This window comes from Canis lupus, chromosome 12 (genome assembly GCF_003254725.2).
Source record: "Canis lupus dingo isolate Sandy chromosome 12, ASM325472v2, whole genome shotgun sequence".
Lineage (NCBI taxonomy): Eukaryota > Metazoa > Chordata > Mammalia > Carnivora > Canidae > Canis > Canis lupus.
This window is the reverse complement of record NC_064254.1, coordinates 48,638,436-48,664,855: the sequence shown is the minus strand read 5'-3', so window position 1 is coordinate 48,664,855 and position 26,420 is coordinate 48,638,436. Positions and strand designations below refer to the sequence as shown.

General features: G+C 43.6%; 1 protein-coding gene across 3 annotated transcripts in view; it reads left to right on the top strand.

Annotated features, from left to right (window-relative positions):
• The window catches only part of GABRR1 (gamma-aminobutyric acid type A receptor subunit rho1), a 58,735-nt gene that overhangs the window by 15,790 nt on the left and 16,525 nt on the right, over positions 1-26,420 (top strand). Inside the window, exons 2-5 of one of the 3 annotated variants that reach the window (XM_049092360.1) lie at positions 7,649-7,794; positions 23,330-23,436; positions 24,887-24,954; positions 25,981-26,204. In XM_049092360.1, coding sequence (XP_048948317.1) covers positions 7,673-7,794; positions 23,330-23,436; positions 24,887-24,954; positions 25,981-26,204 — 521 coding nt within the window. In that variant the 5' untranslated portion in view covers positions 7,649-7,672. Of the gene's footprint in view, positions 1-7,247; positions 7,795-23,329; positions 23,437-24,886; positions 24,955-25,980; positions 26,205-26,420 lie in introns of those variants that run through there. The other 2 variants (XM_049092361.1, XM_035697729.2) reach the window with 2 other exon arrangements.

Genomic DNA, 26,420 nt, shown 5'->3' with positions numbered 1-26,420 from the left:
TAAAAGGAGGAGAAGGCTCTATTGTGTATATAGATAGCAACTACAGAGAGCAGCCCCTGAATGAGGAAAAGGTAAAAAAGGAATTAAAGGAACAAACAAGGAATTTAGAAACTTAGAAGAGGTACTGCAAGCTTCCAGATTCAGACTCTGATGAGGTGTGGCTACTATAGGAACAAGCTGCCAGCCACTAGGGAGAAGAAACTTGCTGCGGGGCTGCTCACTAGAAGCACAAGAACCTCAGCTGCTCTGGAGAACAGGGCACCCTCTTCCCTTTGCTGCCACTTTAAAGAACAAAATCTAGAAGAAAAAATTCTCTTCTCTCTCCTCCAGACTTGCAGACTTTTTGGCGGAGCCTGGCATCATGTTGATTGGCAAAGGAGAAATGTGGTTTGCAGAGTCCAGCTCAAATATCACAAAGTAGGCCAATAAAGTGATATTGGGGCTGAGAGGCTATCAATTGATAACTGGTACAGGAGGCAAGAGTGGACTCATGAGACTGGACTAGGGTGGGGGCAGTGTAGCTGGATAAGTGGAATCATTAAGGTTATGTATTTGATGTAGATATGCAAAAAAAGCTAGCTTCCCTCCTTAATTATTCATAAGGAAAAATATTGAAAATAAGAAAATTCTGCAGTATGATTCAGGTTCTTGCAATTCTGGCTCTTGACTCCAAACTTGAAGTCTTATTGTCAGTATTTATTAATTCATTTATCTATGTAGTGAAAGAAATCAAGAACTCATAATAAATGGAGAGATTTTCCATGTTCATGGCTAGTTAGACTCACTATTGTTAAGATGTCAGCTCTTCTCAACTTGATCTATAGATCCAATGGAATCTCAATCAAAATCCCAGCAAGTTATTTTGGATATTAGTGAAGTGTTTCTGAAGTTTATATGGAAAGGCAAAAGATCCTGAATAGCCGTTAAAATATTGAAGAACAAAGTTAGAGGACTAATATTACCTGACTTCAGGATCTACTTTACAGCTACAATAATCATGACAGTGTGATATATTTTTTTTAATTTTTATTTATTTATGATGGTCACACAGAGAGGGAGAGAGAGAGAGGCAGAGACACAGGCAGAGGGAGAAACAGGCTCCATGCACCCGGAGCCCGATGTGGGATTCGATCCCGGGTCTCCAGGATCGCGCCCTGGGCCAAAGGCAGGCGCCAAACCGCTGCGCCACCCAGGGATCCCGACAGTGTGATATTTGTGAAGGAGTAGACCATAGATCAATGGAACAGAATAGAGAGACCAGAAATAGACCCATACAAATATAATCATCTGATCCTTGACAAAGAAGCAAAGGCCATTCAATGGCGAAAGGATAGTTTTTTCAACAAATGGTGCTGGAACAATATATCCACATGTGCACACACACGGGGAGAGAAGAAGAAGAAGAAGAAGAAGAAGAAGAAGAAGAAGAAGAAGAAGAAGAAGAAGAAGAAGAAGAAGAAGAAGAAGAAGAAGAAGAGAAAAAGTGTATCTAGACAAACACATCTATTCATGTAGCAAATATTTATTTATTGATTTCTACCAAGTGGTAGGCATCAAGCTTGTGATGATTCTCATGATGAAAAAAATATATGTGGATAAAATTCAGGCTCTGCTATCAAAAGGTATTATCTGGTGGTCTGTTAATCCTTGGCAATGTAGTTGTGGCTGGGGCAGCTATGGAACACTTGGCTGGGTTTGTTCAGACCCAAAGACTTAGAAAGTGGAAAGGTCAGTCCAGCTAATTAAGGCTTCTTATTAATCTAGATAACCCATCAATCATGAAAATTTAAAAATAGATAGTGGGCAGGCTCCAAATAGACTATTGTCGCCACCATATTAAATAATTAAGTAATTTAAGTGCTTTTGGTGTGACCTCAATACCAGCTGGCTTATGGATCAGTAATTCAACAGGGAAATGACACATTACATTACAGATGGGCTTGAAAAGACCGAGAGACCAGGGAATCTGACTGAACTAAAATAGCAGATGCAGAACAGGGGTGATGGCTGTCGATGCTCGCTGTAAATACCACCGCCTTCTTGGCATGCCTGATAGTAATGATCTGACTGACATTTTGTCCCCTCTTTGTCTTGTTTGGGTGCTCGAAGGGGCCAAGGGGGAAAAGAGTCTAGCAAAATGGATATTATATATATATATGTATATATTATAATTAATATATATATTAAGATTTTATTTATTTATGACAGAGTGAGAGAGAGGCGGAGACACAGGCAGAGGGCAGAAGCAGGCTCCATGCAGGAAGCCCCATGTGGGACTTGATCCCGGGACTCTGGGATCATGCCCTGGGCCGAAGGCAGTCGCTCAACCGCTGAGCCACCCAGGGATCCCAGCAAAATGGGTTTATAGGAATAAAAGTTGGGATTCATATCAAACTACCTGATTCCTGGGATGGAAAGAAAAATAGAATTTGGCAGACTGCTGATTGTTCCCCCAATTTTATTCTTCTGTTTTTACAAAAGGAAGGAGTTTTAGCTAGGCATAAGGTGACTCATCTAGAAACTGAAAGTCTCAGACTCCTCACTGTAGGAAATGGCCTACTTCTTGCCAGGAGAATGTGAATAGAAGTGATGAGTTCAACTCTTGTGTCACTTTCTTAAAAGGAAATTGCTTGCCTTTCGTTTTTTCTCTTTGCCTCTCCCCATGACCGGGGCAGCCCAACTTTAACCATGCACGTAAACACAGCACCCTAGAAAGGGATGACAAGATGGAACAAACATTGTATGGGGCAGACTTCCCCATTAACCTGGACCACTCGCCTCTGAACTGTTACGTGAGAAACAATATTCTATCCTATTGGTTTGTTGATCTTTGAATGTCTCAGTTATAGCAGTTTAAATTGTAGGATGGGCCATCCACTGAATAAATATGTACTTGCATCAGGAACTAAAAACAATTCTTCTGATTATTGCTTCATCCAAGTCATTTTTTTCTCTCTCATTCTTTATCCCTAATTCCTTACCTTGCAAGTTTCAGTCCAATGCTAGGAAACGACATTTAGGCCCTGAACTCAGAGCCAGAGCAAAACTGGTGTGCATGTAGCTAGAGAATGTTCCAGAGTGAGTAACTTGAAAACAGTTGATGAAGACCTAGGGCCATTGTCTTGGAGCAGCCAGAAGCAAGGTGTCTGAAGTTGACTGTCTTGGTCAGGGAGTGTTGGGCCAGTTCTGAGGGCTGGAGGCAAGGGGACATTTCAAGAGCCTAAAAGAGGCAATGAAAAAGCAAGTTAGGGGTGCCTGAGTGGCTCAGTTGATTCAGGGTCTGACTCTTGATTTCAACTCAGGTCTTGATCTCAAGTCGTGAGACGGAGCCCCACATCGCACTCCATGCTCAACAGGGAGTCTGCTTGAGTTTCTCTCTCTCCCTCTGCTCCTCCCCCTGCTTGCACACTCATGCACACACACACTCTCTGTCTCTCTCTCAAATAAATAAATAAATAAATAAATAAATAAATAAATAAATAAATCTTAAAAAAGAGAGAGAGAAAGAGAAGAGACTGGTGTGCTGAATAAAGGAAAAGGAGAATTTGGTCAAAAACAGTGGTTTTAAAAATTGCTCTGGAAATACTATACTTTAGTAAGTCAGTCTAGGTCCTCAATAAGTCTTGGATCATGATTTCTAATTCCTCTGCCTTCCTGAATCTGGATGTTAGCCTCAGCTGGTTCTCTCAGGCCACATGTCATCTTTACAAATATCTCTTATGTCCTTATCTTGCAAAAATGGCATGGATACTCTCTGCAGTAGAGTCACATGGTGTTAATGGTGTGTGTGTGTGGGGGGATATTTATTAAAAGCACTTATAAGTGGGGAAGTAACAAAGTGCACATGACTTTCTGAGCCTTCATGATCTCCCCAAGAGGGGTACTTGGGCAGGGTATTGGTTGGCCAAGGCCAAATGCAGAAAGGGTTCTACCATTGGCGCTTCCTGGTGGGGGAGGTGGCCTTGTTGGGGAGGTTGGGCATCTAGCCTCAGCCTGTCCTCCCACTGAGCTAACTCAGACCTGTTGAGCCAGATCTCTGCTAGGCTACTGAGAGAAGGTAGGAAATGCATATTTGAAGCCATCTGGATTTGTTTTCTTTGGTTAAGTCCAGGGTCCTCTAAATAAGAAGGAAATGCATTTTCCAATATGAGCATCAAAGAGTCATTTAACAGACCCTTCAATGCCTTGTTGGCCTGAAAAATTTTATGTACTCAATCCCAGAATCTTTCCCTTTTGCCACTTTGTTTCTTCAGATGGGCGAGTCACTACCAAGTGAATAATCATTCTGTGCTTGCACTGACTTCTGGAGACGTCACATATTGTCTTTATTTCTAGATGTTGAGTTATTTTCAACATCTACTCACTAACTATTGTTTTTTTTTTTTTTTTTTTTTTAAATACCACAGGCTAAGTGGCATTTTTTTTTTTAATTTTTATTTATTTATGATAGTCACAGAGAGAGAGAGAGAGGCAGAGACACAGGCAGAGGGAGAAGCAGGCTCCATGCACCGGGAGCCTGATGTGGGATTCGATCCCGGGTCTCCAGGATCGTGCCCTGGGCCAAAGGCAGGCGCCAAACCGCTGCGCCACCCAGGGATCCCTCACTAACTATTGTTAAAAGACAATTTATATAAGAAGAGTTAACACAACTCTATAAAAATGAACACATGTCAAAATTTTTATTTATCTCATTAATTAGCAAGAGGACTGGTAAGATGTGACAACTAGTTCATATGAGGATTTGATTTATAGAGATTTATATTTCTTATTGGACAAAAGGAATAGTTTGCATAGCTATGGACAGAAAAAATGTATTACTTTCAGCTTTTTACATGTTAATATCTACTTGCACAGAGTTGTAAAATAGCCTGGTCAAAGACAATCAAAGGCCACATCCCTATAGGGTGAGATAATCCCTAGAAGGTCCACTGGACAAGGTTTAGCATTTGATTACAAGGACACCCAATAATCTCTTTTGCCCATTTCAATATCTGACAGTTTCTCCTGGCAGACTTCCTTCCCCTTTGATCATATACAATTTCAAGATCATTCTAGGTCATTAAAAAAGCTGGTTTCAGGACGCCTGGGTGGCTCAGTGGTTAAGCGTCTGCCTTCAGCCCAGGGTGTGATCCTGGAGTCCTGGGATCGAGTCCCACATCAGGCTCCCTTCATGGAGCCTCTTTCTCCCTCTGCCTGTCTCTGCCTGTGTGTGTGTGTGTGTGTCTCATGAATTAATAAATAAAATCTTAAAAAAAAAAAGAGCTGGTCTCATTAGGTTTGGCTGATGTACTTAGGTGCATTGAGATTGTTGATTGATCAGAGAGGCCTCCTTCAGCTTGCTTTGTGAAATCTAGAGTCATACAGTATTAAACAGTCCCAAATTAACTTCTGTCTGGGAATGTTCATAAAGAATCTGAGACTGAACTCTGAAAAGCACATCTTATTTGCTGTCCCAAGACACTCCACCAAACTTTAGCTACCTTTACATTTGGGCAAATTCTTCTCTTCTTGAGGTTTCAAAAAACATAACAATGGCTTCCCTTCCTTACTACCTATCAGGCTGGACTCTATAAACTGTTTCAGGCCACGTTTCTTGGGAGGACTTTGTAAGCATTGACTCCATAATTACAGCCAAATTTTGTTCTTTATTCCTTTTAAGTTTTTAAAAAAGATTTTATTTTTGGGTAATCTCTACATCCAATGTGGGGCTCGAACTCACAACCCCAAGATCAAGAGTTGCATGGTCTACCTACTGAGCCAGCCAGGGGGTCCCCAAAGTTTGTTCTTTAAAATGGCTTGTCACATCCAGTCAAATCAACTATAATATTCCAGGCAAGGCCTTGATGGCATAACGGAGTCTTCTAATTATATCTGGTAAAAAGGAGGACAGATTCTTATTGAACATAAACAATTATATTGAAAAGTATAGAGACTAGGTAAGTTTCTGAATTCTGAAGAGGGTAATTAATTGTGTCAGTGAGAACCATATATCATTTTAAATGTTTCATTTTAGGTTTACAACAGCACAATTTATAAAATTATTGTGAATTACATATAGCATAAGAAGAAAAAGGAAAGGCTTCCTTGTACAACCAGTAAATAGGACATTAAAACAAATCAACAGTAATCCAAATAATCTCAATAAAACTTCCTGTACCAATTTGTTCAGTCTTATGTAATTAATTCTCATTCTGATGGATGCTGGGTTAGCAGTTTCATGAAACTGTCTGCTTCTCAACTATAAAGAGTCCTGGAAATCCTAAGTTCCAGCATTATGCTCCGAAAGTTATCCATGTCAGCTGAGACTTAAAGAGTCAATAGATTGACTGACCTATCGATTATAGCAGTCCTTGAACAAGCATTAGAGATAAATAAAAACTATCTATGATGTTTAAAATATTCAACTGAGTAAATTTTGAAGATTTTATTGGCTTTGTTCAATGATTCATGAATCAGGCAACATCTAATCTAGCAGATAGAAAGGAGCTCTGAGGACCTATATAAAATAACAGATTTGTATAAGCAGAAGGGGTGGGACAAGGAAGTTATACTAGACAAAAAAGTGGACTGGTTAGGGGTGCCCAGGTGGCTTAGTGGTTAAGCATCTGCCTTCTGCTCAGGTCATGATCCCAGGGTTCAGGGATGGGGATCAGTGGGGAGCCTGCTCCTCCTTCCCACTTGTGCTCTCTCTTGCTATCTCTCTGTCTCTCAAACAAATAAATAAACAAAATCTTAAAAAAAAAGTAGACTGGTTATTGCAACATTACTTTCCTTTAGGGGATGGTAAGGTCTCTATTAGGCAGATTATTAACTAGTGCTAATTAGGTGACTTCTGATTGACTGGTTTAAGATTCCATTTCTAGGAGGGCTGAAACTAAGTCTTGGTGACATGGAACTTATCATAAGTGACTCCATTTTGGACCCATTGCTCTTAACATTAGATAATACAGGCTTAATGGCTATTGCTAATTTATTATTGGTATTTTTTAAACATGAAAAGTCTGATGAAGTTCATAATACAAATAATACAGCTAATAAGAAAATTTGGTTCTTTCTGTGCAAAACAAAGACAAAAAAATCCTCTCCCTCCAGCCCTCCCAACCTCAATCATATAGACAACCTGCCCAGGTAGGAAGCCATGAGGTTTTGTGGCTTCAGCATAGGAGGGATTGGGGGCGGGGAGTTGTACAAATCCAGCCCTCAGCTAAAGCAAATAATAATGGCTGGAAGCTTAAAATAGATCCAGGGAGGAGCTCATTAACTTAGTATAGGAAGCAGTTCAGTATTTCTGGCATTTCTCATTTTGGAAATTGCTTTGGTCCGTTTTCCTTCTATTCATTTGAACCAGAAAATACAGATCTTTTACTAATATATTCACCACATCTAATGATGAACTAATCTAGACTGGATGAAATAATTGTTCAACAGGAACACAGGACTTCAACCTCAGTTCAGAAAATCCCTGACATCTGACGTAGGAGGATTTATAGGTTTAGTGGAAATTGCTTTCTCCTGCTCTCCAGATTACATACTGTGGGTTTATTTATTTATTTTTTTGCATGAGTAAACATCCTTGGAATAATGAACAGACCAATAATGTCTTAAGAGAGAAAAAAGAACATCCTTTTCCTTTTTGCTGTTTCTTGAGAGAACCATTTGGATTTGGAAACCCATGCTGGCTGTCCAGAATATGAAAGTTGGCGTCTTCCTTTTGTGGTGGGGATGGGTTTTGACCACTGAAGGCAGACAGCACTGGCAAGGAAGAGAAGCACACGAGATGTCTAAGAAAGGCAGGTGAGTGGACTCCTGGGGATAGAGCCTATGGTATTGTTCTGGAGTCCCTTCCAGCATATCGTGTTTTATGTGGATGCCTTTCCCCACCTTTTCCTTTTGTTCCCCTGCTCCCTCTCTTTTTTTTTTTTCCCTGCTCCCTCTCTTTTAGGAAGTTAGAATTATGCTGTTGTTTTTTTAATGATGCCAGATCAGATATACTGTTATTACTGCATATTCCTAAATCTCTTATGAATCATCCTAGGGGAAAGATAGACTCTGGAAAAAAGAATACATGCACCTTGTTTAAAAAAATTAAGGGCAATTATTTGATGTCTGCATTCTATGTTGGAATAAATCTGCAAATTCTCAAATAACTAAAGGGGTCTCTAATTAGTGAGAATGATCTTGTTAGTTCTAACTATTTCTGCTAGATTTGTGGGTCCCTTTTAACATCTTTTAAAAGAAAACCAGGCAGCTTTCTTCAAGCTGTATGGCTAGACAGATCATTAGATTGTCCCCTACTAATAAATGGGGGAGGGAGGTGCAGGGATAGACCTGCTTGCAGACCTGCTGCTCACTCATCATCAACGGTACGTGCTGCCCTCCCGGGACTAGCATCTGAGGCAGCAGCTTAGGCAGAGGCCCCTTTGGCACCTGTACCCACTCAAGCAGCATTGATGGCAGCGCTGGTCGTTAAGTGCACATCTGCTTGCCCAACATTCATCAATAAAATAGCACAGAGGGAGGAAACCTGACCCATCTCTCTCTTTACTGATGAGGAAATAGAGGCAGTAAGGGCATTCTTGCCTCTCAGTTCTTTGTCAGCCTTAGGTCCAAATTAAGCTTTGAGTCTCTTTATCTCTGGATATAAATATGAATAGAGGTCAGAAATATCAATTAGTGTGAAAGGAAACCCAGCTTTTTGCAGATCAGGGCTAGTGAGAGGGCTGGGTGGGTGGCTGACTCTTCAGTGTCCCCCTCCTGGAGTTGAGAGCCCTCCACACACGGGCTCACAAGCAGCCAGCTACGGCTCACAGCACTTGTTCCAGGTGCTTTACGACATCACAAAACCAGGAGCTGAAATACCCCAGGATCATGGGAAGTCCTGGGCACTGAGACTGCCGTGTACAAGCCACATGCCCTGGTTCTGTCAGAGTCAGAAGTTGCTTGGGCAAACAGTGGAATCCGTGGAGCGGTACAGCCATAGAGATTATCTGGACCAAATGTGCTCATGAGGATTAAAAGCAACCACAACGACAAACCCTATTGGTTGTCATCAGAAACTTCTCAGCCTCTCCCCTAAGCCAGAGTTGCAGTGGCAACCTATTGGTGAATACCAGGGATGAAGAGAAGTCCTAGAGAGTGAAATAGATTTTCTTTAAAAAATATTATTTGGGGGGCATCCCTGGTGGCTCAGCAGTTTAAGTGTCACCTTCAGCCCAGGGCATGATCCTGGAGACACAGGATCAAGTCCCACGTCAGGCTCCCTGCATACAGCCTGCTTCTCCCTCTGCCTGTGTCTCTGCCTCTCTGTCTCTGTGTGTGTGTGTGTCTCTCATGAATAAATAAATAAAAATCTTTTAAAAATTTTTAAAAATTAAAAAATATATTATTTGGGGCACTGGGTGATAAGGTCAGTTAAGCACATCATTCGGTTTTGGCTCAGGTTGTGATCTCAGGGTCATGGGAGCAACCCAGCAGGATGGAGCCCCATGTGGGAGCCTCTGTGCTCAGAGAGGAGTCTGCTTCAAGATTCTCTCCCTCTCCCTCTGCCTCTCCCCTTGGTTCTCTTTCTCTCTCAAATAAATTAATAAACAACCTTTAAAAAAATTTAAACATTATTTAAAAGAACTTTCATTTTTTATTATGAAAGTCATATGTGACTATTACTTAACATTTTCTTTTTTTAAGATTTTTATTTATTTATTCATGATAGACATAGAGAGAGGGAGAGGCAGAGACACAGGCAGAGGGAGAAGCAGGCTCCATGAAGGAAGCCCGACGCGGACTCCATCCCGGGACTCCAGGATCACACCCTGGGCCGAAGGAAGGTGCTAAACCGCAGAACCACCCAGGGATCTCCTACTTAACATTTTCAAAAATGGGAAAGATGTTTTAAAAACACAAAAATCATTCATAATCCCCAAACCCAGAAATTTATGAGTGTTAACATTGCTAGCATTTTTGTGTATTTTCTTTCAGCTTGTCTTTTCTTTTTCTTTTTCTTTTTCTTTTTTTTTTAAGATTTTATTTATTTATTCATGAGAGACAGAGAAGCAGAGACACAGGCAGAGGGAAAAGCAGGCTCCCTGTGGGAGCCTGATGTGGGACTTGATCTCAGGACCCCGGGATCACGACCTGAGCCAAAGACAGACGCCCAACCCACTGAGCCACTCAGGTGCCCCCAGCCTTTAATTTCTAAGCACATACTGACTATTAACTAGTCTGAGATTATTCTATATATATAGTTACATTTGTAACCTTAAGGTATTGAATGATTTTGTCTGCATGTTTAATTATATACAGTCTACATAATTATCATTTGAATGACTACATTATAATGTATAAAAATGCATGATTTATCACCATTTAAGCAGTTTCCTCTGTATTGTGGACTTTTAGTTGCTTCCTTTGTTATTATAAATATTGTGCACGATTATCTTTGTACATTAGGATTGTCTACAGACAGGATTTTCTTTTGTAAAATAAGCTCTATGCCCAACACGGGGCTTGAACCCACAACCCTGAGGTCGAGAGTCACGCGCTCTACTCACTGAGCCATCTAGGCAATCCTACGTATATGATTTTTAAATTTGGATAGACTCCTGGAAGTGTACTGGGTCAAATGGCACAAGAACTTTAAAGCTACAAATATATTTGGCCAAATTGCTTTCCAGAATGGTGGACCCAACTTCTATATCCGCCAGCCAGGTGGTTTTATTTTTATATAGCCTACATTCTTAAAGGGCTTACTTAATTTCATCCAGATTCTCAACTCTTAAATTGCTAGTTATTTGTATCCAGGTTTCTTTTCAATTTATACTAATGAAATGGGAAGCAAGGTGTGAGGGCAAGGCAAGTGAGATGCCTGCGGTGCAAGGTAGGCACTTTAAGGAGGCACTTGCATGGTCTGAGAATGGATGCCTCCTTAGGTTTTGTTCCTCACTTCCTCGCTCTAGTCTCCACTCTGGCAAATAACTCAAGTACTGTTTCCCAAGATCTCCATAGGAGGCACATCCAGGTGGGACCTTCCTCATAAATCATGCTTGGTAAATATGAGAATGCCACGGCACTGGGTAATGTTTCTAGAATGGGTCAATAGTTATTGTCTCTTCCTCCTCCCTGAAAGAATGGAGGCATAACCTACCTACACCACAGGCCATGGGACAAATGCCAGCTCTTGCTCTGGGCAGGCAAACTGATCTATCAGAAGCAGCAAGAATTGTTCTCATACTTGCTTTGGCATGCTAAAAAATTCAAGTTTATTCTGAAAGTAAAGTGGGTCTGAATAGCTTCAGCTGGTTTCCATTTTGGAGAGCTCACACTGGTGTCAGTATGGTAGAAGGATGGAAAGGGTGCTAGAGAGGAGTCAGAGAAAGTAATCCAGAGCCTATGCCTTAACCCAGGTGAGAGGTAGTGAAAGCCTGAAATAGGATATTAGTGGAAAGAACAGTGCGGGGGTGGGGGTGGAGGAATGGATCTGAGAGCTTTAAAGAGCTAGAATCATCAGAATTAGACTGGGTGGTAGACTAGCAGGTATTTGAATTGTGTGACCTGGTAGAGGGTGGTGCCAGGGAAAGGAGAGCAGGATGAGGAGCAGATTTGGGGCAAGAGGTGTTCATTATGAACACGTGGACCTGGATTTGCTTTCACAGATGCTAAGAGATAGCTGTCTAATTGGAGGCCTATAGGTCTGCAGCTCATGAGGGAAATCGGGCTTGGAGATGTAGACTTTTTTTTTTTTTTAAGATTTTATTTATTTATTCATGAGAGACACAGAGAGAGGCAGAGACATAGGCAGAGGGGAGCCTGTTGTGGGACTCAATCCCAGGACCCCAGGATCATGACCTGAGCCAAAGGCAGACACTCAACCACTGAGCCACCCAGGCATCCTTGGAGATGTAGATCTTATAGGAGTACTCATAGGTGGTGGTGGATGAGGTGACCCAAAAACAGCATGTCACATGAAATAAGAATAGGATCAAGGAAGAATCTTATGGAAAAGCAACATTTAAGGAGAGGAAAGAGGAAGAAGCCTTGGTGAAGGATGCTGGAAAATGAGGGACCAGAGAAATAGCTGTGTGACTGGAATTGAGAGGTGTCATAGATGCCAAGAGAGCCATTTATTTAACAGTTGTCAAATGCTCCTTAAAGGGCCAGCACCACACCCAGCGATGGGTGCTTCATCAATGACTAAATCAAATACAGCTTTTGCCCTCCAGAGGCTTACAGACTACGGAGGCATTCCAGGGAAGTGTCAAGGATTTCCAGAAGGAGGGAGAGAACAATAGGGTCATATTACACAAAGATACAGCCGCTAAGATCCACTGAGGACCTCAGAGAAGAGTGGCAGTGTGTTGAAGAGTGGGATGGGTATAGGTAACTTAGACGAGAAATTCAGCTGTGAATGGAAAGGCTGCAACTGATGAGGGTGAGACAGAGCCAGCTGGGTAAGAGCTCTCAGGCCAGAGGAGATGCAGCAGGTTCACATGCTGATGAGGGAAGGTGGGAGAAAGGCAATGATGATGATGATGATGATGATGATGATACATGAGATACTCACTGTCAAATCCCTGTCCTGACAAAGCACAAGCCAATGAATTATGGACTGGGTCTCTGACTGTCCTAAATATCTTGGAATTTGATTTTCTCCTGAGTAAGTAGTGTTCTCTCTTCATCTTGTCCTTTCATTCTCCAGATAGTTTGCTTAAACCTTTGATTCTCCTCTTTGTGCTGCTGGGTCTTGTCCAGTTCTGACTAATGGTTTCCTGAGACCTATACTTAGGTTTCTTCCCATGCTGATGACATCATTTCCTTTCCTTTTTGTCCTGCTCACTTCTTTTGCTGCTCCAATGCTTACCAGAGATGTCACCTTCTGAGGAGCCTTCATTGGCCTTCCTCCACCCCGCCTCTCAGTCTCAACTGGGCAACTTACTTCAAGGCTTCCACAGCCCCCGTCCAGCCCATCTCAGAGGACTAATCTCTCAACATTAGCACTCACTCCTCATCTGCCTCAGCTTCTAGACTATCAGCCTCCTGAGGGCTGTATTAGTCTACTGGGGCTGCCACAATAAATTACCACAGACTGAGTGGCCTAAACAATAGACAGTGATTCTCTCACGGGTCTGGAGGCTAGAAGCCCATGATCAATGTGTCAGGAAATTTGGTTTCTGGTGAAAGGCTTTCTTCCTGGCTTGTAGACAGCCTCCTTCTTGCTATGTCCTCAAATGGCCTTTTCTCTGTGGAAGATGCATCTCTAGTGTCTTCCTCTTCTTGTAAGGACACCAATCCTATTGTATCTGAGCTCCATTCTTCTGAACTCATTTAACCTTAATTACCTGCCTGAAGACCTATCTCCAAATACAGTCACACTGGGAGTTAAGGCTTTAACATATGGATTTGGGGGCGGGGGCACCGTCCAGTCCATAACAAGGGCTCAACTTGTACCTTTATCCTTGTCACCCCAAGTTCGAGTACGATATCTGGTACATAATAGATACTCAAGGAATGTTAAGCATAAATAAATGAGTGCATTCTAATTCTTGCTCTTTCTGTACTTCATTCATCCAACAAATTTATGTATTCACTACATTATGCTCCAGGCACTGTGCCCAAGGCTTGGGAAGCAATGGTGATCCCTTGAGATGCTGACAATTCAGTAGAGGTTACAGACATTAATAAAATAATTTTTACAGAATGTCAGAATTTCAAGGACCCTAGAAATCCCTTCATTTAAAGATGAGAAGAGCCCCAAAATATAAAATACTTATGCCAAGGTCATGCTACATCCCCTCAGAATTCATACCGCTTATTTCTCTATGTCCAGGGCCCTCCTCTCACCATCATCATGTGAAAACAGGACATTATATTGATGAATGTAAGATTCAGGTTGAACCATATGAAAATGTTTTTCTAGGTCAAAACCATTGAATGTCAGCCATTTTATGTAGTTCAAATATTTTCTTGCTTAATTTAGCAATCTTATAAAGTTAGTATCATTTCCCCATTTTATATAAAACTGAGGCATAGAAAGATCAAATAACCTGCCCAAGGTTCATGACTAGTTTGTGGCTATCCTGGGATTCACACTGAAGCCTGACTGATGTCAAATCTGAGCCCTTTCCTATACTGTAATCTGCCTCATTGAAAAAATTTCACCTCAAACAAGTGATTGTGACTTGTGATTACTGTGATATCAAGTCTTGTTATAGGCTTTTACTATCCTCTTTTCTGGGCCTGATCTTATTCCATTTCCAGGTGCAAGGGCAGGAGGTAGGGGTAGGTAGAGAAGTTCACTCAATAACTTCACTTACCAAATATGTTGTGAGCTATCTCGACAAACTCTTTGTTTTCTGGCCTTTTTTTTTTTTTCTGGTTTTGTTTTTTAAAAATAGCTGGTTATTTAATTAGTGATGGGAATTCCACTTAAAAGATATTTACTGAGATTCTAAAGTGTTCAAAGGCACATAGGTACATAGTGAATAGAATATGATCAGTAAACAAAGGTTGCTCATAAAGCAGGTAACATTGGAATTAGAGACAGATTTGTACAAGTTAGAAAGTAGTTAAAGAACTATAATAAATGGGAAAAGTACAGCCTCAGAATCCTGAGAAAGAGAATAGGTGGGGGAAAAAATCAGAGCTTTAAATTAAAAGAAAGTAATCCAGTGTCTTCAAGTGGGAAGGCATAGGGAATTTATGTTGGGACGTATGTACAAGAGAAAAGAGATGATCTAGGTTGAGATTTTAGCTGAGAAGCAGGGGGACAGACATGACCTTTTGTCCCCTCCAAGGGCAACAGCATCCCAGGGCTTTGTGCTAAGGACCTGCCTCACGTTGATGGGAACAGGATTCAGGCATGGTGGCAAGAAGAAAGTTTGATCAAATGACCCTGAGTTAGGACATGGAGATAGGATCAGAAGCCACGTTGAAGCTGGGCTGGTCCCACCCACACCAGACATGAGCCCTGCTGGCTTTTGATTCCAGGTAGTTCAGGTCCCCCACAGGTGTGCAGACCTCAGGTGTCAGGGAGTGTTCCCACCCTGTATTAGTCAGGGTTCTCCAGAGAAACAGTAGGGGGCATGTAAATGTATCTATCTATCTGTATATCCAGCATTACATAGATATATTGTGCGACACAGATGTAGTATAATGTGTATGTATGTATGGAGAGAGAAGAAGGAGGAGGATTTATTTATTTGAAAGAATTGGCTCATGTGGTTGTGGGGGCTACCAAGTCTGGAAATTCAGCAGGAGTTGATGCTGCAGCTCAAGTCTGAAGGCAGTCTGGTGGTAGGTTTCCCTTTCTCAGAGGATCTCAGCCCTTTCTCCTAAGGCTTTCAAATGATTGGATGAGATCCACCCACATCACGAAGAGCAATCTGCTTTGCTTAAAGTCTATTGATGTAAATGTTAATCACATCTTTAAAAATATCTCACTGCAAGATCTAGGTTGGTGTTTAACCAAGAACTGGGTACCATGGCCTAGCAAAGTTGACACATAAAATTACCCATCATATATTCTTAGAGGTTATGGTTTGAAAAGCAGTTTATTGGTTACTTACCCCAAAATCCACCTAGTAAGAAATCAAAAGAAATAAACTAGTTTCTCTCAAAGGAAAACACGGAATACTTATTCATTATGTGCAAAAATCCACAGCCTCTATAGCAATTCAAGAAATATAAGTAACATTATGGTACCATCCTTATTAGATAAATAAAAATTAAATGCACACATGCACACACACACACACACACCCTGTACTGCTGTGTCTGTGAGGAAACCAAAACTGTATTTGTAGGGATCTGCTGTGCCCTGACCCTTCCTATATTGCCATCCACCCACAGGGCTAGAGCTATAAGGTACCTCTAGTACCTTAGGGACAATATGCCTTCTGGAATAGGCTTGAAAGGTCTCCAAGCTCCCCCATGGCCCAATCCCTTATCTCACAGCAGAGTAAACAGAAACGGACAGAAAGCAGAAATGTGTTGTGTTCTCTCATCAGCCAGAAAAGCTGGGTCTTGAGAGTGTGCTGGCTTCCTCACTGGCAGGTGTCCTTCCTGCTGCACCATATCATTGCCTCAAAGAGCAACATGTACACAGTCTCATAGCAGCCTTCCTCGGGGTGGGCACACTGGAGGGTAGCCCCATGTTCAATCTTGGGTAAGCAGAGGAGCAAACTCAGCGGGTCTGGCCCATGTCTCCTCCTTATTGCCACACTGGCCTCCTTGCTGCTCCTGGGGCACACCGATCAGCCCCACCTTATGGCCTCTGTCCTCGCGAGGACTCTGCTGGGAGCACTTTCTCCCATTGGCAGGTTGCTCCCTCATCTTCTTCAGGTCTCTGCTGGATTGTCACTTCCAGAGAAGTGTTCCCTGGCCACCCCTATAAGACAGCCAGCTTAGTACCCACTCCCAAACCCTTACTCTACTTGCCATCATAGCCCTAAATTTATGTTCCCATGAGGTAAGATGGAGCCCTGGATGTGTGTCCATGAGGATTTCCTTTGAAGTTTTGGCCTGGGCAGCAACAGTTATAGGCAACCCCAAGAATCCATCAACAAAGCTCCTAAGCTAGATGGGACAGTGATAAGAAGACTGGCTCCAAACAGTAAGAAGCCAGACCTGGAGCTGCCACATACTCCATGACTTGGGACAAGTCACTTGACATCCTCAAGTCTGTTTCTTCTGTAGAGTAGAGTCGGTTATGTCTGTCACCTCAGGGTTATTGTAAGGACTGTGCAAGCTGAAGTATGGAAGGTGCTTTGACTACTGTAAAGCTCAGTAAACCCCTAATGATCCTGGGCCTCACCTATGTCATCTTGTGATGGGCACCAATAAGAAACTCTCCTGCAGACCCTCATTCCACCAGGCACCCCTTAGGGCTCCTCACTGCTTGGAGGATGGTTACGCTATGCACACCACCCGGATCTGCCAATTGGAGGCCTCACCTAGGGAAAGGAAATCCGTTTAGGATGTCTTGCTCTGTCTGAGCTCTCATTGGTGTAATGCTATCGATGTGATGGGACACAGTAAGTTCCTAAGTTGTCTTTGTAATCAAAGTTCTAGCCCACGGCCAGGCATCATCCTGGAGCTTACTTCAGCAACTTTCATGCTACCCTTTTTCCTTCTTTGTCAATTTCAAGAAAGCATTTTCTCACCCTCAGTTCTCTGGCCTCTCTCTTATTTTCCAGATTTTTCTCTGCTGCAGAATCCTTGTATTTCCTGAGCAGTAATTCATCCTGGTCTGTAGACTTGAGTTCTATTTAAACAAAAATTAGAGCAGTGGTTCTCAACATTGGCCGAGGAGGTTTGAAAGCTATTGATGGCTGGGTCTCACCCCTGTTGTGGGTGTGGCCTGGAAGTTCCTTGGGTGACCCCAAAGTGCAGTTGAGCTGAGAAACCCCTAGTTAAGTGATCCTATGCCTGCATTTTTGCTATGCTGGGCAGCAACTCATTCATTTTACTGCTCCCTCCCTAATGCAGAGGCCAGTCTCTTTGAAGGAGATTGGATTCTGTTAGCAGAGTCTCAGCCTTACCTTAATCGTTTGCTAACATTGCTGCATCTCCTCCCAGCAGCATATTTCCCTCTGCACACTCTGCTGGCTCAAAATACAACTTTAAGGAAAGTTGGTTGTCTTTAGCACCTTTCTTAAGTATCACCTCATTTAAGCCTTGGCCTCCTTGGCACATTTCTCACGGGACCATTTGACTCTTTGGAATATACCTTTGGATTTGTGCTTCTTTTTCCTTTCAATTTACATATTTACAGACCCTCTGTGTCTTAGTTTCCTCATGTATAAAATGGGGATAATGATAAAACCTACTTCATAGGATTGTTATGAGGACTAAGCCAAGTTAATACATGTAATACGAGTTAACTTAGTACCTGGCAGATAATAAGGACTCAAGCAGTGCTAGTTATTCCTATCATTTGATGTGTGTCATACTTCATTTCAAGATTAACAATCCGGGCTGCCTGGGTGGCTCAGTAGGTAGAGCACACGAACCTTGATCTGGGGGTTGTGAGCTTGAGCCCCACATTGGGTGTAGAGCCTACTAAAAAAAATTAATAATCATACTCCTGGCTGGTAAAAAGATGCCAATGCCATGCAAAATATTTCGTGATATATTGTATTGAGTTTAAATGCAAGTTATACTGTCTCCTCTTTCTCTCTCTCAGAGGATAAGGGTATATGCAGATGGCAAAGATTATTCCTGAGTGGTTTTTATTTTCTCCTTTATGTTTATTTTTTTAAAAGATTTTATTTATTTATTCATGAGAGACAGAGAGAGAAAGAGGCAGAGACATAGGCAGAGGGAGAAGCAGGCTCCATGTGGGGAGCCTGATATGGGACCCGATCCCGGGACTCCAGGATCATGCCCTGAGCCAAAGGCAGATGCTCAACCTCTGAGCCACCCAGGCATCCCTCTCCTTTACGTTTAAATTTATTTCACAAACTTTTTTTTTTAAGATTTTATTTATTTATTCATGAAAGACACACAGAGAGAGGCAGAGACACAGGCAGAGGGAGAAGCAGGCTCCGTGCTGGGAGCCCAATGTGGGACTCAATCCCAGGTCTCCAGGATCAGGCCCTGGGCTGCAGGTGGCGCCAAACTGCTGCGCCACCGGGGCTGCCCATATTTTACAAACTTTTAACATGGGTACATAAGCAATAAAAATTTTTAATAAATCTTTTTAAAATTAACTAATTTATCTTAGATATTTTTTAAAAAAGATTTTGAGAGAGAGACTAAGCGTGCACCAGCAGGGGGCAGGGAGCAGAGGGAGAGAGAGAAGCAGACTCCCAGCTGAACGGGAAGCCCAATACAAGACTTGATCCTGGGACTTGGAGGTCATGACCTAAGCAGACGCTCAACTGACTGAACCAACCAGGCACCCCAGCAATAAAAAAGTTCCTTAAAAATATTAACAGCATTAATGAAAAAGACTTCAAGGATCCGGGATCCCTGGGTGGCGCAGTGGTTTGGCGCCTGCCTTTGGCCCAGGGCGCGATCCTGGAGACCTGGGATCGAATCCCACATCGGGCTGCCGGTGCATGGAGCCTGCTTCTCCCTCTGCCTGTGTCTCTGCCCCCCCCTCCCTCTCTCTATGTGACTATCATAAATAAATAAAAATTAAAAAAAAAAAAAAAAGACTTCAAGGATCCTATTTATCAGTCTTTTCTAGGCTAGAATCTAAGCTTTGTGATGGGAGAGACAGTGGCATCTCAGAGCCCATCTCTGTTTTCAGGCTGGCCCAAAGCCAAAGAAAGAACTGAGTCAAGCTCAATTTCCATCTCAAGCCCTTCTCTTCTTTCAATTCCCTCTGCTTCCCTTTTCAGACACCCCTCTAGGGGGCTGATTCTTTTTTTTTTTTTTTTTTTTAAGATTTTTATTTATCTATTTGAGAACGAGAGAGAGAGAGAGAGAGAGAGAGGATGAAAGAGAGAGAAATAACGAGCAGGAGTGAGGGGCAGAGGGAGAAGCAGACCCTTGACTGGGCAGGGAGCCCGACACGGGGTTTGATCCCCGGACTCCAGGATCATGACCTGAGCCAAAGGCAGACACCTCACCGATTGAGCCACCCAGGCTCTCCTAGGGGCTGATTCCTTCCTTCATTCCACTAACATGTCAAGAAGCCACAGGGGCCCAGCACTGTACAAGGTGCTAAAGATAAAGAAGACTGCCTCAGTGGCCTGTGACCTCATCCCGCCCTCGCTGACCAGCAGTTGTGATGGCTTGTAGCCCCAAAGACAGCCCTCCCTGCAATCTTAGCTCTTGCCTACTGCTGGGACCCACTCCGGGGACCCACATCTGTCAAGTTCCTGCCTCTGCTCCCCTTTGCTGCAGATAAGTGATAGAATCCTTATGCATCAGTCCTGATGTTTGTGCATCAGGCGAGTCCCGGCGAAAACAGCATTGCACTCAAAAGGGCTTAACCAATAATTGAATAAAGGGACCACTCACAGAGCTGTGGGCAAGGTTCAAGGCACCAACCAGGCATGCCAATGTCCTTGAGGACAAGCAACAGCAGGAAGCTATGGCTACCCACAGTCCTGGAGAGCACATGGTATTATTGGAGCTTATTGAAGATACTGTGATTATCTGTGATCACAGAGCAACACAGACATTGCTAGTCCTTGGCACTGAGGCAGGAAGAGAATGAGGAATAAATGCCCTGCTCTGTTATATCCTGCCAGTGCCCATTTGGCTGAAACCACACGCCAGGGGGGCAAGGATGCCCAAGTGATACAGTCCACCTGGCCAAGTGTTACTCTCTGTAGTAACAGTTTCATGGTAGGTTCAAGTTAAGGATGGTGTCAATCTCAGGTCAGGGTAAACTACTGGGGCAGATATTTTAAGTCAGACCTCCTCAGACTAGTCTTTCCGAGTAATTCATTCTCCAAATCCTTGCTCCTGTGGGTACTGGGAAAATGCTCATCAAAAGGCTAAATTAATACATTGACGCTTCATAGTTATTTTTTTTCTTTCACATTTTATTCTGACTCTATTGGAAGTAGATCTGAAGGATGAGGAGTGCTTTGTTGATTTGAGACCTGTCTCTAGCACACAGGTTTGTTTTTAATTCCCATCATAGACAGAGACAACAACCAGAAGTACACAGAGATGCCAACAAGTAAGACAGGCATGGCCATAAATGCATGCACACCATTCTAAAGATGTCTCTTCCCCATGCCTCAACTGTGGTGATTTTCAGCAACAACCCCCTCCGTTGGCCATGGAGCAGAAGGCAGAAAGTGGGGGACCAGAGGATGGGAGAACTGGAAGGGAAAAGATGGTGGGCGCCCAGCTCCAGCTGGGTGAGAGAGGATGAGGGAAGTGATGGGGTCCAGTTTTCCTCCTCTCCAAGTCCCCAGCTTCTTCCTCTTTTACATTCATAAGCAGTGTAGGCTGGTTCTGTTTCACTAGTTTAAATTCTTTCCCTGGACTGCTTCCCTTGCTACGAGCACAGTAATTTCCTTACTTGGGATGGAAACTTCCTTGTCAGCTCAGTAATGACAGTGGCTCTTTCCATTTGTATACCCTTTAGAGTCTGAAGAGTACTCCCACACGTTATCTCATCTACGCTTTGCACCCCTTGTCAGGTCACAGGGCTTTACCTTTTATTGGTTGAGGAAATCTCAGGAAACAAATTGCCTAAAGGCACAGAGCAGTCAGCATCAGACATTTTTGTCTCTCAGCCACATTTCCTTCCAAAATGATGAAAGGTTTCTTCAAGAGAGAAGATGGCAAAGAACTTAAAGGTGGAGTAAGGTTGTTATAAAGGAGGCAAGTGTGTATATCGAGGATAAAATGAACCAGGGTGGTGGCTCTCTCAAGGCGCTGTCTCCACACGGGTGGCATCAGTGACATCTGGGAACTTCTTAGAGATGCAAATTCTTGAGCCTCAGCCCAGACCTACTGAATCAGAAACATCAGAGGAAAGGGGAGGCTCAGGAACCTAAGTTTGAATAAGCCTAGGACATACTGATGCAGGCCAAAGTTTGGGAACCACTGAATCCAGGGGAAAGGAGGTGTGTGTGGTGGGACCATAAGGAGAACACATGCCTGGTGTTAGCATAAGAAGGAGTGTGGGGGGGGGAGCACTTGGGTGGCTCAGTGGTTGAGCATCTGCCTTTGGCTCAGGTCATGATCCTGGGGTCCTAGGATTGAGTCCTGCATCAGGCTCTCCATGGGGAGCCTACTTCTCCCTCTGCTTCTCCCTCTATGTCTTTACCTCTCTCTGTGTGTCTCTCATGAATAAATAAATAAATAAAATCTTTAGGAAAAAAAAAGAAGGAGCTGGGAAGGGAGTCAATTATTTCCGTGGATTCTAAAGATGGTGCTGATGGGTGAATGAAGGCCATTCAAGGCCACTGCAGCATTTTTTGTAATAGCAGAAGACTAGAAAAAACCCAGCTGTCCACCAATAGAGGATGGTTACACAAATTGTGGTGCATCCATGTACTGGAACACTATGCAGCGTAAAGCAGAATAAGAGACTTGGGATATTTAGATATGGAAAAAAATAATCCAAAGTATATTTAAATAAAAAAGAAAAAGTAGGAGAGTTTATATAATATGTTAACTTTGGGTTTTAAAAAGGGAAGAACTAAGAACATATACTTGTACTAACTTGTACCTACAAGAAACTCTGGGCAGAAACAAGAAATCATTCAGAGAGGTACCTGTGGATGGGGGAATAGGGTAGATGGAAGCAGAGATAGGATGTCAACTGTTCACTGCATTTCCCTTCCTAAAATTGTCCAATCCTGTAAATATATTATCTGTTTAGAAAAAGTAAAAATAAATAAAAAGAGCAGTGGGTGCAATTCAGCAGCAGAAGAACAAGAAGCTGCCTCCTGTGGAACAGGGATGGTGGGTATTTCCAAGGAAAAGTGTATCCTCTTTGTACAGAATGAGCCAACAGAGGTCAAGGGTACCAAGCTCTGTCCACACCCACTGTCTCCTCCCTCCAGCTCAAACCCTTCCAGAATGGGCGAAGTGCTTTGGGGGGTGTTTAGACTCTTAATAAGATTTTAAAAATACCAGTCACCAAGCCCCATTCCCAGAGCACCCAAATCCAAATCTCTGAGGTGGGGCCTGGGCATTTGTTTTGTTTGTGTTTGTTTGAGAGAGAGAGAGAGAGAGCGAGCAAACCAGCAAGGATAGGAGGGGCAGAAGGAGAGGGAGAGAGAATCTCAAGCAAGCTCTGCACTGAACTCAGAGTCTGTCTCTGGGCTCAATTTCACAACCCTGAGATCATGACCTGAGCTGAAATCAAGAGTTGGACGTATAACTGACTGAGCCACCAAGGGAGCCCTAGGCACTGGTATTTTTAAAGCTCCTCAATTATGATTCTGAACCACTGTCTTGGACCTTCTGGGTCAAGTCATTTATCCAGAAAGCTGGAGAGAGAGAGGAAGAGAAGATATCCAGTAGCTAAAAAGAAGAAATAAGGGCAGCCTGGGTGGCTTAGCGGTTTAAGCGCCTGCCTTCTGCCCAGAGTGTGATCCTGGAGTCCTAGGATTGAGTCCCACATCAGGCTCCCTGCATGGAGCCTGCTCCTCCCTCTGCCTGTGTCTCTCCTCTCTCTCTCTCTCTGTGTCTCTCATGAATAAATAAATAAAATCATTAAAAAATTAAAAAAAAGAAAGAAACATGTAGGGTCCACTTAACCGTGGATTCTTAAAATATAAATAAATAAATAAATAACATAAAAAGAAGAAATAACACATCTTTTGAACCTGTCAAGATCAAATCTGAATGCAATTTTTAAAAAAATCTGTCTTGATGGGAATATGTGATGAACCTGTTTCTCCCCCCTTGGCAGCCCAATTCTGAAGCGAAGCCCTGATATCACCAAATCGCCATTGACCAAGTCAGAGCAGCTGCTGAGGATAGACGACCATGATTTCAGCATGAGGCCCGGCTTTGGAGGTATGAGACATGCCCTTGTGGTGGCCTTCTTCTGTCTTCAGGTCTGTCCACTTGTCCATGGATAGAAATCAAACCAAGGGGCCACCTCACTTTGCTCTCCCCCAATGGAGGTCTGCCTCCGTTGGGCTTGGGGATCAAGACGGAGCCCACAGCATCACCCCTGCTCAGCCCCGCCAAGGGCTCTGCTGAGCACATTCCCAGGTTAGGCTAGGCTAACTGAGCTGTCCTTAGGCCACTGCTCCTGACAAGGAAGGCTGGGGATCAGTGAGGCCAGCAAGTGGCTGTGGGAAGGGCCAGGGGAAGACCGGGTGGCTGCAGCCCAAAGCTGCCTCCTGCAAATGCTCTGAAATAACAACCTTGGACTAAATTCATGCTCATCTGGGAGCTGGCAGACGGAACTGTGGGTGTGTATCCGAGGGCAGAGTGTGGTCTGCTGGGTTTAATTAAATGAAAATAGCTTGAGAAAAAAATGATGTAGTGCAGAGGGCTGTCACAGCCTCTGAGGCTTAGCCTGTAGCTGGCGGATTTCAGCCGTCTCAGTGTCAAATAGGGTTTTCATCCATACAGGTTTCTTCCTGGAAGAAAATGTTTATTTTAGAAATAGTTCTCATGTTTTTATTTCTGCCGGCCACCTTCACCCAAAGAATAAACAGATTCTAGAAGGGAGTCTCTATTCCATCCATAACCTGCTGCTCTTGGTGCAAATCTACCTCAATCCATGATAATCCAAGTTGTGTTCCATGGCTGCCCCAAACACCTGGAGGCAGGGAGGGAAAGGGGCAGTAATCTACTCCCTTTATAATCTTTTCCTTCTCTTGATGAATATTAAGTTTTCATTGCCTAGAAATGCAAAAAAAAAAAAAAAAAATCTAACGTTTCAAGGCCACCCTGCTGCATCCCTTGGAAGCTATTCCATCATGTGGCAAAGATGCAGATCTGTGGGTTTGGTCGATGACCTGCATGTGACTTTGGTTCTGGGTGTCTATTTACCAAGCAGTGCCTTTCTCATAGCCAGACAGAGACAATGGCTTCCATGATAAAATCAGGAGACAAATATAAAAAATAAAGTGGGGGACTTCGTGCTAGGGAGTAACTCCTTAGATAAGGCCCAGCTTTGAGCTAGGTCTTCATTGTACCTTTAGATGAGCATGTGTAACCAAAGAAGAAAGCTTTATTGGAATCTCATCATTTCAGAATCACCTGAATGATTCAGGTGAAAACAAAACACTTATTTTTTTTAAACTTTTGTTGGAGTATTCCAGGGAGCCACCCATGATTCAACCCTTTGATTCCTGGTTTCATTTCAGCTTGACATGTGGGGACACCAAACCTTCAAATCTGGCAGGAAGCTGAGGAACGGGTTCCAGGGGGAATGCTCCTCATGCCTGTCTTTTCCACAGTAAAAATTCAAGTAAAAAGAATCCATATTATTTCCATGCCCTGTTTGCAGGTCCGGCCATTCCTGTTGGTGTGGATGTGCAGGTGGAGAGCTTGGACAGCATCTCGGAGGTCGACATGGTAAGTGCTTCCATTTCAGGGACTGCGGGCAGGTGGATTCACACACACGGGGGCCTGTGCTGGGCTGGGAAGTGCACACACCCGAACTCGCTGGGTCTCACAACTCCGTGGGCAATGGGAATGCCCACAATCATGTAGGTGGCTCCGGAAGGTTAAGACACTTGCCCGAAGCCATCCAATTGGTGTGAGGCAGAGCCAATGACAAAGTTGATCTCCCTCCACACTAAACTCTTGCTACTGGGATGTGTTCTCTGGGCAAAGGCTGTCAAACATGAACAGTGGGGTCCAAGGAGGCAGCTGTCAAATAGCCAGATGTTCTTCAGCTGTAGATCCTATATTTAGCTGTGGAAATGCAGAAAAACTGCTGAAAAGTGTCCTTTTCCCCCCTTTTTAGTGGGTTTAGATGTGAAAATAGAATGTTCTACAACTCCTTGACTTACAGGACTTTTAAAGCCTTATGTTAGCTTGGGTTCTCCAAAAAGCAGACTTGAGAGAAGCATTCTAGCACAAGAGGTTTATTTGGGAGGTGATTCCCTATGACTCAGCAAGACAGCAGGGGTGGGAGACAGGGATAGGGGAAACAGGGATAGGGAGGAAGCAAAACAGCCTGTGCCCTCAAACCAGTTACTACTGTGAATCTCAGTCCCACTGGGGGAACTCTGAGAGTCAGCAAAGAATACACCTCAGGGTTATCCCAGCTGAGGGGCCAGGGAGCTGGGGTGTTTATCCAGCCCTCCCACCCCCTCCACTCCCCAAACATGGTGAGGGTCACCAGTGCTGGCAGTACCACCTTGTCAGTGTGGAAGCAGATGCCAGGGCATGGGGTGGGGTTCTGCTGGAGGCCTCTGGCTGAGTCCCTCCCCTGAAGCCCTCCAACTGCTGCTGCCAACCCCAGGGACTAGACGCAGGCCCTCGACTCTGCTGTTTCATTCCCAGCCAGGTGATGGCTCCATGGGGTGCACAACGTCCCGCTGACACCCAGTAGGTTCAGTGTGTGGGGTTCCCCTCTCTGCCCCCCGCCCCCAGGACTTCACGATGACCCTCTACCTGAGGCACTACTGGAAGGATGAGAGGCTGTCCTTCCCAAGCACCAACAACCTCAGCATGACCTTTGACGGCCGGCTGGTCAAGAAGATCTGGGTCCCTGACATGTTTTTCGTGCACTCCAAGCGCTCCTTCATCCACGACACCACCACAGACAACGTCATGCTGCGGGTGCAACCCGACGGCAAAGTGCTCTACAGCCTCCGGTAAGGCCTGGCAGCCTGTGACCTTTTGGCTTTCCAATGGCCAGCTTCTAACTTCTCGGGAGATGTCACCTTTTCAACTGTCAAGGGACGCCAATTTTACACACGAGAAAAAAATTGTAAGGAAGTTTTAGTCTCAGAAACACATTGGCAGAAATTTCTCAAGCTGATACTTATGATTTATGCCTTATCTCGCGTGTTATATTTTCATTTAAAAAA